Source organism: Gadus morhua, chromosome 13, assembly GCF_902167405.1.
Source record: "Gadus morhua chromosome 13, gadMor3.0, whole genome shotgun sequence".
Lineage (NCBI taxonomy): Eukaryota > Metazoa > Chordata > Actinopteri > Gadiformes > Gadidae > Gadus > Gadus morhua.
This window is the reverse complement of record NC_044060.1, coordinates 15,342,265-15,357,123: the sequence shown is the minus strand read 5'-3', so window position 1 is coordinate 15,357,123 and position 14,859 is coordinate 15,342,265. Positions and strand designations below refer to the sequence as shown.

Genomic DNA, 14,859 nt, shown 5'->3' with positions numbered 1-14,859 from the left:
TCTCTCTCTCTCTCTCTCTCTCTCTCTCTCTCTCTCTCTCTCTCTCTCTCTCTCTCTCTCTCTCTCTCTCTCAAAGGGATCGAATGATGCTGCTCAAACTAGAACAAGATATCCTGGAGTTTATAAATGATGACAAGTGAGCCACATTCTTCATAAACAATCGCTTGTGTTTCATTTAGCACTCCCTGGTCTAGCCCATTTCTGCTTATAGGCTGTTGTGGTAATCAGATAAATATGGCATGTTCTATTTGGACAAAGTTAATTGTTACTGACCATTGTGTTATATAACTATGGGTGAGCTTTGGCAGAGACACAAGGCATTTTAGTAGTAACATGACTATATCCATAAAACATTTATTTGAATACATCTTGTTTGTTTTTTATCGTTGCATGTACATATGTGACCGCATTGGAAAGTTGGCTACTGCTACCTAAGTAAACAAGTCATGGCACCATGTTTGTCCACGGGCAGTAGGAACCTATGCACTGACGTCTGTCCCTTGGTTTTTTCACTGGCAGTAACCAGTATAAGAAGTTTCCCCAGATGACCTCTTACCACCGCATGCTGCTGCACCGGGTGGCCGCATACTTTGGCATGGACCACAATGTGGACCAGACGGGCAAGGCTGTCATCATTAACAAGACGGGCAACACGCGCATGTGAGTTGCTCAAGAGACGCATTCACTTTTCAGTTGAAGCAAAAGTACATTGTTACTATGACGTTTTCTTTTTATCGTATGTGGTTGATGTTGAAAAGTCATCACAGTCGACTCTCAGGGGCCAGGTTTGAATAAATTGAACAATGGCAGGGTTTGTGTGTTGTACCTGTTCTTTAATTGGATGCATGATACTAAAAGGGCCCCATAGGGATCTTGTAGACTCTAAAACATTGTTTTTGAAGTTGACGTTGTTGTGCTCTCGTTTTTTGATTTGCCCCACAGCCCAGAGCAAAGGTTTTCTGAGCACATTAAGGATGAGCGCAACATTGACTTCCAGAAAAAGTTCATCCTGAAGAGAGATGACGCTAGTATGGACAAGGACGATAATCAGGTAATCTCCAGTACTGTGCTTAGTAAGTGTTGGACTACGATTATGATATGCACAGTACAAACTATCTTCATCGAAGCCTTTTCATGGATTAATAACGTGTGTCATGTAGCTGTCAGTGAAACACAGGAAGGTGCCTATTGGCACAAAATCGTGTAGAGGATGCAGAACAATCTTGCTTTTGATGATTTAAAGATGCTATCGCAGGAAATGGAACAATGCATCTCAAATGAACTAGAATAAAATTATAATTTTATTCTGGCTAATTTAGAATTGATCTATGAACGCTCCAACTCTGTCTTCTTGCAATTGCAGCCAGTCTAGCAAACCACAATAATTATGATCAATGCATTACAGATCTTACAAAAGGATGCAATGGCAAGGTGCCCTGAGTAGCCCAGGCATGAAATCGCAGCTTGAATGATTATCATGCATGTGTTTCGTATAACACTTTGAGGTCTTGTTTCCCTGCAGATCCGTGTTCCGCTGCAGGACGGGAGGCGCAGTAAGTCCATCGAGGAGCGTGAGGAGGAGTATCAGCGGGTACGAGACCGGATCTTTGCCCGAGAAGTAAGTATTGGGTAGAGACAGCTTTTCAGACCCCATCATCAGTTAACAGTGAATCTACGGTGGTCAGAGGAAATGAGAGTACAGGCAGGGAGAGATTTTCTCTTTGTGTTAAACCCGTACTGAGTCATGTAACCGACCCCTGATAAAACGCTAGGCTAACATTTATCTCTTGCAAAGAATTGAAGCATTGGGCTCTTCTGTGGCCCTTCTTCGGCTGGAATTAGCCATTTGTAATGTGCAGGTGTCTTTTTCTTTACAGTCCTCTCAAAATGGCTACATCAACGACAACAGGTAAGATGATGCGTCCACTAGAGAGTTTGTTGTGTATAGTAAATAAGACATGGCCAGCCCTGCTCCCTTACTCACCCCAGATGACACTGCATGCCTTGCCAACATCCTGTCTCAGTAGACGGGGGGGCAAGTGCCCTGAAAGCCAATGGTGTCTATAGACGCAATACATTTAGGTTGTCTTAATAATGGCATTTAAAGCGGAGCTGATTTCCTATTTTGCCGCCGTGGATTTCATAACATTTGGTATCAGATGTTCAATTCCTGAGGTTAAATTAACTTGTAATAATGAATTTGCTAGGCCTGTTGGGATTTGGCTCAATATGACTGCAGGGGTTATATCATCTGTTGCAAGCATGTGTTTGTTGTGGAAGGGCATTTTGCAGGGGAGGTTAGCTAACAGAGGCAGAAAAAGTCCACCACCCTCCCCAGGCTTATGGCTGTTGACTATGACAGATTTGTAGACAATATGCTGAGGAGGAGAGAAAAAGGGGAGCGTGGGCCTTTTGAGCAGTCGGGTTCTGCCTACTTTGCGATTTTATTCCTTTATTTAATTATTTTTATTTTCTTGGAGGGCTGGAAGTTGTGCACTGTGCCTACCTCAATCTCCTACTGACCCCCCCCCCCCCCCCCCACCCCAGTCCTTTCCAAGCACCCTCAACCCTCCTTCAATCCATTCCTGTAACCCTAGCGTTTTTCTCCCAATGTTAACCCCAACAGACTTTCCACTGAGGGCTACTCCTCTCAAAAGAGGAGGCAGATCTTTAGGTACTGGGGTGTTCTGCTGACCTTGACCTCTGTGTTTGCCATGCCCATTTCTCAAAGTGGTTTGGTGGTCATAATGGTGGTTGACTTGTGGTGCTTTTCCTCTTTTGGTTTTTGTTTGTTTTTGTAATTGAAATGTATCTCTATCTCTGCTTGGCATAGTCCGCTGATTGATGGCTATTCCAGCACTGCACTGTGGGACCCCCCATGACCCATGCATGGCTGCTTTATAATCTCACTGGGGGCTGATTTGACCTAGCTTACTTTCCACTCCGTCGATCATCATTAGCACTGCAATTCTTTTTGGTTATTTTTCATACAGCAACCGCATTGCTTTCAGTCGCATTGTTTGTTTTGTGAGTTATTTTTTTAGTTTTCAACATCATCCGTTGTATAATGCATGATAGAAATCTCCATTGTGCGTTAGACTTGCAACAATCAATTATGGGAGCTGTATATCAAAAACAAGATGATGGCAATTTTTTTGTGATAGGAATATTTAATCATCTATGCTCGAATGTAATGCACAGTAATTTTTGGTATCAAAAACAAGATGATGGCAATTTTTTTGTGATAGGAATATTTAATCATCTATGCTCGAATGTAATACACAGTAATTTTTGGTTCGACGTTTTTTCAGGCAGAAAATATGAAACGTTAAATCAACGACACACTTACTGTCTTCGCCGGTTGGAACAAATCAGTCTTTTGTGTCCTTAAAAATAGTACAAATAAATTAATATGATACAAATAAACTAAGGATTATTTCAAGGGATGTCCCTACTTCAATGATAGGAGGATTTAAGCAGTATCTGCATTAAGCACATTTACCGTAATTTAAATGTTGACACCAAATTATAATTTCTCTGAGCTTGATGACATCTCAGCTATCAACAAATGTTGACCATTCATGAAACACAATGTAAGGTTGAAAAAGGTACAAAAAACTACATGTAACTGTCGATGCAGCAACAATATGGTAACTTATTTAAAGCTGCTTTATGATTAAAGCAGCTTTAATTGATTTTTGGCCACTAGAGGGCAAAAGGTACACTTCAAAGAAGTTGAATTAACAAACACAGTAGGCAGTACCCCCCCACCCCCTCCTACGACAGTAATGAGTGATTTCTCGCTCTTTCATTAGTTTAACAGTTTGAAAAATGACATGCAGACTAAAAAGATTAAATCTATTTGCCACCAAGCATTAAAGAATTTGGTGATGGGAGACAAATGAGGGTTAATGGGACATTTGAAACTAGTAGATCCCATAGTGTTGATAACCAGTTACATGCATTACACAATTAGATTTTTCAATATAAGTTTTGGTATTAGTGTAATAGTATTGCATAATGAACCTATATTTTCTCATATTTAGCCCACCATAGACAACATATGGTAACCTGATTGACACATGTTTATTTAAACACTTAACAATAAATTGCCAATAAACAAACATTACTTATCCCATTACTGCGCAACCTAAATAGCCTTCAGAGAGGAAATGGAACTAGTGTAGATTTGCTTCATACTAGGAGCACGAAGCAACAGTGTAGCTCGGCCAGATTGCTTACATATAAAGGTGTGTTTCTATGCGAGCGCTATAGATGGAATATCATGTGATGAGCTGCAGAATCCCCCCCCCCGCCTCCATCTCGCTGCTCTCATCTTTGTCTCCAGAGCGATGGGAAACAAGTGTTGGCTGCGTGCAGCGAGCAGCACAGCACCCGCCCGTCCTTAAAATAGGCTCTGCAGAGTGAGGCCTTTAAATAGATTCTCCATTAATTACAGCTTCTCTGAAATATTTATCAACTATTGCCATGTCAAAAACATGGCTCTACAAAGCTGGTTTGTTTCGCACAGCCCACGTCTGTTTGGCCGAAGATGACAAAAATCATCCATCATTTTAATTTTCATATTATTTTTGACATGTGTACTTTTTTCCCTTTTTTTCCCAACCTACACCTCAACAGGAGCGCACGCTCTGTTTTAATCCGCTCAGCATAAATTTGTGACGGACAGTTTCTTTTTATATTTTGGCTACCATATTGCAAAATATTTGGTTATTTTGATGTAAATGTTTTACATCAATCAAATGAAACATGAATACGTTGTATGATTTGTAGTATTGTCTGTCATGCAGCATTGCTTGAAGACTACTATAGCTGCCGGCAGGCCGATTTCCTTTGGAAGCAACGTAATGTTAATAGCATGTCGTTTGCAAGCCCATCCATGAGCCCTTACGGAGTTGGTACCCAGAGGTTGTGCTTACAGTCTGATTGCTGGTTTTCTTGGCAGCTGCTCCAACGCAGAGCGACTACATCACCGCTAAACACCACAAGAGCAACACATGTTTATTCAGCAGTCTAGTATCAACAAAACAGTGGTTACTAGTTGCAAACCAGTGCAAGTATTTATTCCCTAGAGAGTGTCTCTGTTTTGTATCTGGTCTCAATCTGTGTATTTCTGTGTGTTTGTCTCCCTGTTTATGATGGAGTATGTCTGTATGTGCGCATGTTTTTAATTTTGTATGAACCTGAAATGTTTCTATAATCACCAAGGTTCATTAGTTAATGTATCTGTACCTCAAGTCTTGGATGGTTTGTCTATTGTGTCTTGACGTATTGGCGTTGATTGTCTTGGGAGATCACTGTACCTGCATGGTTGTGTTGATTTTTTGTCGCACCGCACTGTTGCGGATGCGTGGGTGTGCGTACGTTGTTATGGTTGAGGTGTGTTGCCTGTTTTCTTTTACTATATTTTAAATCACAGTTTAATTGAACAAGCCCACATGCATCTCTCGTCTGTCGAATGCCCTCATCCTGTCAGACTCTCGAGCGGCTGATGGCCAATCTGTCCTCCCTCTATGGCCCTGCTGTGTCTCTGTGCACCTTAATGATCAGTAAAACATTGTTCTGTTCCTCTGTGTTTCCTTTCTGCCCATTATACCTCTCGCACAAACCTTCCTCCCTGCTCCCATTACCTCGGCCCTTCTCAATCCCCATACCCTATAATTACACACCTTCATCCCTTTTGCTTTTTAACCTTTGTACGTGACTGACTTCTTTGTGTTATTTCTCGTCTGCTTCTTCCCACTTTCCTACTTTCTGGTTCCTTCCCGCCCCCGTCGTTCTCCCCCACATCCCACCACCACCCCCGGCCCGACCAACCAGGGGGAACCGTGAGAGCTCGAGCCGGGCGTCCAGTAGCCGTCAGAGCAGCACGGACAGTGACATGAAGTGCCTGGAGCCGCGGCCCTGGAGCAGCACCGACTCGGACAGCTCCAACCGCACGCTGCGGCCGCCCGTCACCAAGGCCAGCAGCTTCTCGGGCATCTCCATCCTCACCCGCGGAGACAGCCTGGGCAGCAACAAGAGCTCCCAGGGCAGCTGCCGGGGCTCGCGTTCGGGTATGGGCCCCCCCCACGGGAGAAAGGGCAAGGGGGTGACGGCAGGGAGGGAGGGAGGTAGGGGGGGGGGGAGTGGATAGATGGATGGCTGATCTCTGATCTCTGAGGAATCTGACCCATGGAGAGCAGTTGTCAAATATGTCATTACAGGAAAGACTTTCCCTCATTAATCATATCCGTGATGTGGATTTTTATGCTTCCGGGATTTTGAAATTGTGCTTATTAAAATATGAATATGAGATTTCAAGAATATTTTGAAATAAGTATATCCTCTAGTGGTTCAAATGACAAGTATCACGTTTTTAGTGTCCGTTAACATCTTTGATCGTGTTGATCCAAATAGTTACAAATTACACACAAATAATGTACTGTCAAATCAACTCTGCTTGATAATTTGGCGGTTCTTCTATTTTTCTTCTTCGCTTTCTTTAATATTTGTTGTTTGTTTTGTCTGTGTCTTCAAGGCCTGCCCCTGGTGAGTCCGGACCTGTGTCCCCCAAGCCAAGTTCCCCAGTCCAGCCGCAGCCTGCTCCCCTGCCCGCCACAGCCCCAGCAGCCTCACGCCCAGCCCCCACCACAGACCGCCCTGCTCCCCACCCCACAGCAGCACCCCATGGGGAACCATATGATGGCCCAGGTAAGAACAGCCTCCACCCGCGTCCCAGTGATGGCCATGACGATACATTTGTATGAATGACTTAGGTGGTTAAATTGAGCACATTGAAAGATTTTGGAACAACCTTTTTGGTCTTGATTTGAGATTCTCTCTGGTGTTACATAACACCTTAGAGAACCTCATGTTTTCTTCCTCCCATGGTGATATCCGTCGAGCAACTGCGTTACGTTTCCATGCACCACGTTGTCTTCAAAGCATTTTGAGGCCAAACCGTTTATTTTGGTTACCAATTTCCTCAGTGTTCTGACCCAAATCTTCCCTTTGTCGGCCTGTTTATTAACGTGTATTCATCTGTCTCTGCACCGTCTTGCTCTCCTCCTCCTCGCTCACTGTGTGTGTGTGTGTGTGTGTGTGTGTGTGTGTGTGTGTGTGTGTGTGTGTGTGTGTGTGTGTGTGTGTGTGTGTGTGTGTGTGTGTGTGTGTGTGTGTGTGTGTGTGCACAGCCAGTGACGTCAATGCAGCCCTCCCAGTCCGTCTCCTACTCCAGCCCAACCTGTCCCCAGGTCCTCCTGCCCGTCTCTCCTCCCCAGCAGTACACCATGGTACTGACTCCTTATTGTCACTCCTCACCAAACCCTTTTGTTGATCAAAGTGACTTGGGATATTCAATCGGGCTTGCAAAACATAAATACATCCGGTTGGACTTTTAACAGCTGACAATGGTCTTAAGTCATTTGTCTTTTGAATGGAATCCGACGCCATTTTAGCATTCATACTTGTGAAGTGAATAATATCCGCCTTTGGTTTCTACCCCGACACTGCCTCCTTCCTCAGGGAGAGGAGCTGGCCCCCCAGTTCAGCCAGATGACCCTGAGTCGGCAGGGCTCCAGCGAGAACCCAGAGGCTCCACCCATGTATCAGACGGCCCCGCCCACCGCCGTGCTCGCCCAGCACCCGCCCCCCCAGACCAGCTACATCATGGCCACCGCCGGGCCGGCCATGGCCCCGCCGTCGGGCTACCAGCCCGCCACGGGGCACCCACACCCGCCGCCCCCGCCTCCTCCACCCTCCCAGCCCGTCATGCAGGCCCCGCCCCCACCGCAGGGCTACATGCAGCCCCCTCCGCCCCAGCAGGTAGGGAGGCAACAACCACGGCAGGGATTACGTTACGGTTGTTGGATTTAGTTGTGGCCATTTGGGAGTTCTCTACACATGGGGGTCTGTCGTGATACGCACCAGTAAAAAATATGGTGATTCTTGTTAAAGTATGTGTGGTATGTGGAGAACTGGTGGCCGAGAGGGAGATGGTTCTGAAACCGGAAGATGTATTGACTCCAGCCGTCTTTTGTTATCGTGGGGTGAACGCTAAGAATAGATCCACCAGCTCGCAGAGTGTGAATGGCGGCCTGTTGCATCGTGGCCCAGGTGGACTCTTATCGAGTGTGTGTGCATTCAGGGTTGAGTAGACCACTGCTGCAACCTTGTACATTTGTAGGTTACGTTTCCTCTCTTAAATATGTATAAATGCCCTGCGTTCTGACCTGCCGTCATCAATGCACTTTGAAGATGCTCCATGGTCGAGATCGTGTTCCTAACCGCACATCAATCAGCCCTAATGGAACGCCCTTCCGCTGTTAAAACAGAGGTGCAAGTACACAGTGTTCTTCACCCTACCACTGCTATCACTCAAACTGCTTTGTGGCTTATCCATCAAACTTTCCAATTGCCAATTGAGCTTGATCATTTGGATTATTTACAAGTGTTTTTTCACTAGATTGGATTTGATGATTGTCCTGTTTCCACCGGACAATCATCATCAATGCCTTGCTTACGTTGATCCAACAGTGGAAGAGTGAAATGGTGTGAATTTCACCAAGTAGCAGCGTTCCCCCAGTGTGAAGTGCTTTCCTCCCACTCGGTTTGCTATACGTTCTTCTTTTCAGTCAGCCAGTCATACTGTCTCTTATATAGCTTCTCAGATGTATCTTTGGCTCTCTCCTCTATTGGTTAGGTTTATATTGAGCCCTTAAAATAGTTTATGGGATGCATTTTCCTACTGCCAGTGATGCAGTAGTCGTAATGAAGGGATGTTTACATATACTCACACATAATTATTAATACCAATAGGAGTCAACTTGTGTCTTGTAAATTGTGATTAAAATGAAGGTCAAATGATTTGCCCAAATGTGTATATCTGTATGACTCCCTGGTCTGGTCCAATCATGTCCACACACGTTAGTTGCAATAAGACGGTCTCAAATCTATAATGTTTGAACTGTGAACTGTTGAATCCCCATTAGTGGCTCAAGTGACTCAGTGTTTCGGATGTGCAATTCGCACACTCGCTACAGGTCTGAGCGTGTCCATTGTGGTGCAGTGGGGCGACTCAACTCAGCACAAGCCGGTGTACTGCCAAGGTGCTTACCGTCGGATTGGAAACACAAAATAATCTATTTTGGTAGGTGAACCATATGGTACCTTGCAAAAACTTGTTGAAAGAACTACGAGACAAAAACGATGAATTATACAATCCACGTTGCTGTTAGCGGAGCCATCTTCGGTGAAGACGCCCGCACTCCAACACCAAGGGGCTCACTTCCATCTTCCAAAAATAGCAAGATGTGCGTTGTTTAATTCATTGTTTTAGTTTTGTAGTTTTATTAACCAGGTTTTGCAAAGTGTCACATGGATCATCCATCGATAAATTATTGAGCCCAACCAGGGCCACGCTTCCCATCAGAGGGTAATTGTTCCATCAGTGCTGAGTCTGAGTTGCTCTTCCACCACACCACAGAAGAAGGAACCTCAGTCGAGACATGCCGATCAGAAGCTATGAGTGTGTGTGAACTGAACACATCCGAAACTAAGGGAAATATGTTTAAAAACTCAGACGGGAGAAAGAGAGTGTTTCAAAACAAAGTCAATGATTGCACGCGTTTCAATCTATCCACAAATAACTATTGGACAGTTAAGGAGCCAATTTAACATTAAGAATTGAAACTAATTCATACAGACATTATTTTAAGGTATTTGTGGAAAAAGTATAGTTTGGATTCATAAATATGTATATATTTGTACAAACCATTGCAAATTCATTTAAATATAAATTATCAAGACACTGTAAACTTGTACAAGACCCAAGTTGACTACAATAAGCATTATTCCGTATTGTACTTTCTATCTGTTAACTTTGTCTTAACTGGTCCGTCTATTTTTATATTTTTTCCCCTTATCAACTCCCTGTATAGGATTTGTCTTTTTCAATTGATACTCTGCAGAACGAGGCGTGGGTGGGTGTGTGTGTGGGCGGGGGGTGGTCCACAGCGTAACAAGAGAGCAAATATCGACATCCCCAGACCAGCCCCGGAGACGGTTGGTGTGTTGTCATTTATGTAGATGAGGGTGGAGGCAGCAGCAACAGCAGCTATCGATTCTTCACGGCTTCGCGGCTACTCACTTTTGTTACGTGTCATTTTGATGTCTCCTTTTGTGTGCTCACACAGTATGTCTATGTTTATATGCCAGTGTTGAATAAACCACTGTGGGCTGATACCCAAAAATGGAAAACTAAGGACGCAGACATTGACAGCGCTGGGCCTAAATATAAGCCACTGTGTACTTTAGTCAGAGTGCATTTCAGTGCCTATGCATGCACAGCCTTAGCTGGATAAGGATGAATGGATAGCAAGAATAAGGCTGCATTCAGAATCAGGTAACTACATGTGTTTTCAGTCAATTGATAGCTTCTTGTCAATGGGTTTACATGACCAATGCATATTAGCATCGTCCAGCAGATGTTGTCTGTGTAAACACCCTACGCATTCTTCCTTCATTTGGTGAATCAGCTGCTTCTGGTGTGTGTGTGTGTGTGTGTGTGTGTGTGTTTGTTATGCAGATCATTGACCTTTTGCTGCATGCACAGAACAAACACAAATCCAAGGCTATTATGAATATGCTTTTAACAGACCCAAAGGTGTGCTATTTATTTGCAATATGTCTGGTCCATGTGACTTCAATCTTCTTTTGAATTTGGTATGCTGTTTAAGCTGTGAAAAGGACAATTTAACTTTTTGGAAGATGCTTTGTAATATACATTTGTGACATTGATCTTGTCAATTTGTGCATCACTGTTGATATTTAAGTGGGTAATCATTTTCGTATGCAAGCTCTCTTTCTCGTTCTCTTTGGCAGGACTGCACGCTCATGTCAGGACTCTGTATTGTTGTAAAGTCACCGTGTCCGTTTGGGACAGGCTCTCTTTTGGCTTATGCTTTGTCATCACATTCTCCTTCTCCTTCCCCACAACCCCGTTCAGATCCAGGTGTCCTACTACCCTCCCGGTCAGTACCCCGGCACGGGCCAGCAGTACCGCGTACCCCAGCCCATAGCCCACCAGGTGTCCTACCCTGCGCAGCGAGCACAGCCCATGCCGCAGCCTGCACAGCAGTCGGGTGAGTGGAGGATTGTCTGAGTGCCGGGGTTCAGGCGGAGCGAACGTTTGCATTGCAAGGCGTACGCATTTCTGCTCAAATATAAATAACTCATGACCCAAACTTAATCACTTCAGGCTGTATTTATTTCAGTTAACTGAACACTCTGAAGTGTTCCCGTACTAGTCCTTGAAGCAAAAACAAAAAGTACACACACCAGACACCTAACACCAGCCTATGTTTAGCACAAGCGAACAAAATATTATCTTTGTCAATACGAGTGCTCTAACATTGTTGATTTTGTTTTTGTAATGGATTTTCGTCTGATCAATACTGTCTGAAACATATTTAATCTCATTGGACTGGTAAGAGCCTGTGGTCTGAGAAACTTCAGCGGGGAGATGTTTTGGCTGTGAAGAGTTTGCTGTGATCAGTGCTTTAGTAAGCTAACAAGGGGATTGTAGGCAGTCTGGCTGTAAACGCTGGCCTAACTCCACATATACTTACCTTTTACCTCCTGTCTTAAAACTGTACATACTTGGCTTTTTAATATTGCATTGTTGCATTATATTTCACTTACTCCTCTGTATATCCCATCTAATAAAATATGTAGATTCTAACTATTTAACAAAGATGTAGTAACTGAGTAACACTTGAGACCTTTGCTGTATAAAGCATGTAAAATGGTTAATATAGCCAATAATGGTCCTGCATAATTCGGCCAAGTCAAATATGCTCGGACCAAAATAGACGTTTTTCTTCTTGGCATGGAAAACGCATGTTTTCCGTCAAGCTCAGAAAACATTACTCATTGATGTATACAATGAGTAATGGCTAGACTGTGTTGACAAGTTTAAAGGAGGAGGGGATCTAGGGTTCGTCAGTGAGACTTTCCATTGGACACTGCGTGTGCAGACACTTGCAGACACGCTTGCCACTGAGGGTAATGTCAATATTGATATTGGAGGGGAAATGGCCTTTTATTTGTATTTTTCTTACAATATATCCACAACGAGGATGATAACCTCTGGGATGATAAAAGTGCTTCTTATCTTGCACATAGTTGCATAAAACAACTTATTTGGTGTAGATTTGAGGTATGACAATAAACGCTTATCTGAATCTTATATATTATTTTTGTTAATGTATTGCTTATTAAACTGATATTGATAATAAACAACATTGCTTTTTAATAATAATGTAAAGTTAAGAATGTAATTTATTTACACTACAATATTAGACCAGCCGCTACTATTACTTGACACACAAACTGCCAGTGCAAACACCATCTTGACCCGATATTGTCAACCCCCTCCACGCATCCACACTCTCCCTTGTGTTTCCAGCCAACGTTCAAGCCTTCATTTCTCAACAGGGTCATGGTTTTTCCGATGTTTTGTAGGCCACGCAACCTTCCACCTCATGACATCATCCTTATTTCTGTGTAATAAAAACAAATAAACGAAGGAAAAACCTTATCTAAAGGTTGTCCAGTTGAGGGTCCGTCCACACACGCTGGACTCCAACTCCTCCAATCTTCCTTGTATTAAGTCCCTCTGATGTAATTGTGTTGTGCCCGCAGGGCTCCAGACCATGATGCCCAGCCAGCAGCCTAGCTACCAGGGCATGATGGGAGTCCAGCAGCCCCAGAACCCAGGCCTCATCAACTCCCAGAGGGCCGGCATGGGGGGACAAATGCAGAGCATGATGGTCCAGTACCAGCAGATGCCCTCGTATCAGGTATCTACGTACACCAATGTCTCTGTTGGATGTACCACGCAGAGAATAGCTGCCCTCTCTGCATGTCTCGATGTCTTAAGAATCGCCCAGGTACGACTGCTGTCTCCGTCTGAGGTTGTTACTGTTAGGACTTGTTTTTAAAAGGGAAACTCATTTTGCAGCAATGTTGATCAACTATTGATGCATACAATGTCATCAGGATAACAAATGGATAGCAAAAGTGTATAAAACATAAAAAACAAACAATGAAAGGAGCAGCAATGTGGCAGAGAAAGTGCCAAATGTGCATGTAAGATAAAGTGCAAAATTGTAATTATCGTGCAAATTTTGTTAATTAAATTGCATAGTGTATACAATTCCCCTGATAATAAGCCACCATAATCATGTGTGGCCTACCTTAACCCTCATCATTAATCTGTATGAACAGGTACATGCCCATCATACATGCAGATGTTCACATATATGTGAACATCACAACAAATGAGTGATTTAACCAGTTCACCACTGAACGTTCTATCCGTGGTGCTGATTCCCAGATGGAGTCGGGTCTCCCTGCCTGCGTCCAGGTGTCCGTGGGGAATGAGTCCCAGCAGGTGCAGCAGCAGTACCAGCAGCAGGTCATGGTGCCCGTCAGCCAGTCTGTCCAGGGGCCCATGCCTGTCTACTACAGCGTTATCACCCCTACACAGCAGACCAGCACAAGGTGAAAAGACCAAAATACCTTGTTGTTGTTCTTCTGAAACCGTGTGTGAACAAGCTGCTAACCTGCAAGTCCTCCTAATAGCCTTGGCCGACTTTCCAATCCCTGGCAATTAATAAAAATGTAAGAATATACGTCCTGAGGTAGCATTACATTTTGCACATGCCTATAGCATTAAGTATTAGATTGTAAAGTACATTTTTATTTACAACGGGACGTTGGACAATATTTTTTTGCCTGTGATGCCAAGGATGTGTGCAATGTTACAAGGGCCTATATATGTCTACACAGTCTTCCAGAGGCAACTTTTATTTAACAATAGCATTTAATGGTGTGCGCAAGCCCTGTCCAAATATCAGTAAAGTTATTTTTTGCCGTAGTGACCCCGTTCCCATCCACTTGAACAACTTGTAAATGCCCTGACTCCTCTTCAGGAAAGGAAGACACTAGTCTTGCATAGATTTACTTGAGGGCAATCCATAAAGCATTTCAATTTTTTTCATGAACCTATATGGATGGGTGTCCAACTATGGATGCTAACTCGTGTGTGTGTGTGTGTGTGTGTGTGTGTGTGTGTGTGTGTGTGTGTGTGTGTGTGTGTGTAGGTGTGTGTCTGTAGGTGTGTGTGTGTGTGTCTGTAGGTGTGTGCGTGTGTCTGTAGGTGTGTGTATATGTGGGTGTGTGCCGCAATCCCTCCTAGCCATACATCAGAGATTTGAGCTACTGCCATCTGGGAGACGGTATAGACTGCTTAGAGCTGACAACATTAATTATAAAAGCTCTCTTATCCACAACCTGTATCTGTGTTTGTATCAGGATGTCCAACACTGATATCTATGCTGTATCTGTGTTTGTATCAGGATGTCCAACACGGGTATCTATGCTGTATCTGTGTTTGAATCAGGATGTATGCTCATTTGCTTTTGTCTCACTGTGCAACACTGCGTTGTGCCCCCCAGTCCATCAGTAGGCTACCTGCAGCCCCCCAGCACGGAGCAGTACCAGATCACCCAGTCCCCGTCCCCATGCAACCCACAGCAGATCCAGCAGCAATATTCAGGTGAGGCTGTCAATATCACCGGATGGGGTAAAGTCAGGTAAAAATGACCTTTTTTAGGATGTCAACCTGTTTCCATGTGCACCTTTTTAGCAGTAAATTGATATGAAAACAAACTTAGTTTGTTCCCTACTAAAAATGTCTTCTTATAAAGTTCTCCAGCCGGCGTTCATGTAACTGCCAGGTTAAGGTTTCCCATGAACATCAGCAATGGCATCATTTATTTGGGCTGGGGTTGA

The 14,859-nt window shown here is 43.9% G+C and overlaps 1 protein-coding gene across 5 annotated transcripts in view; it reads left to right on the top strand.

Annotated features, from left to right (window-relative positions):
• Window positions 1-14,859, top strand: part of r3hdm2 (R3H domain containing 2) — a 42,381-nt gene that overhangs the window by 22,214 nt on the left and 5,308 nt on the right. For 2 of the 5 annotated variants that reach the window (XM_030374624.1, XM_030374625.1), the window contains exons 9-22: window positions 77-136; window positions 520-660; window positions 943-1,051; window positions 1,523-1,618; window positions 1,860-1,909; window positions 2,627-2,674; window positions 5,842-6,077; window positions 6,542-6,714; window positions 7,197-7,295; window positions 7,528-7,827; window positions 11,009-11,144; window positions 12,706-12,863; window positions 13,400-13,566; window positions 14,523-14,623. In XM_030374624.1, coding sequence (XP_030230484.1) covers window positions 77-136; window positions 520-660; window positions 943-1,051; window positions 1,523-1,618; window positions 1,860-1,909; window positions 2,627-2,674; window positions 5,842-6,077; window positions 6,542-6,714; window positions 7,197-7,295; window positions 7,528-7,827; window positions 11,009-11,144; window positions 12,706-12,863; window positions 13,400-13,566; window positions 14,523-14,623 — 1,874 coding nt within the window. The remainder of the gene's footprint in view (window positions 1-76; window positions 137-519; window positions 661-942; window positions 1,052-1,522; window positions 1,619-1,859; window positions 1,910-2,626; window positions 2,675-5,841; window positions 6,078-6,541; window positions 6,715-7,196; window positions 7,296-7,527; window positions 7,828-11,008; window positions 11,145-12,705; window positions 12,864-13,399; window positions 13,567-14,522; window positions 14,624-14,859) is intronic. The other 3 variants (XM_030374626.1, XM_030374627.1, XM_030374628.1) reach the window with 3 other exon arrangements.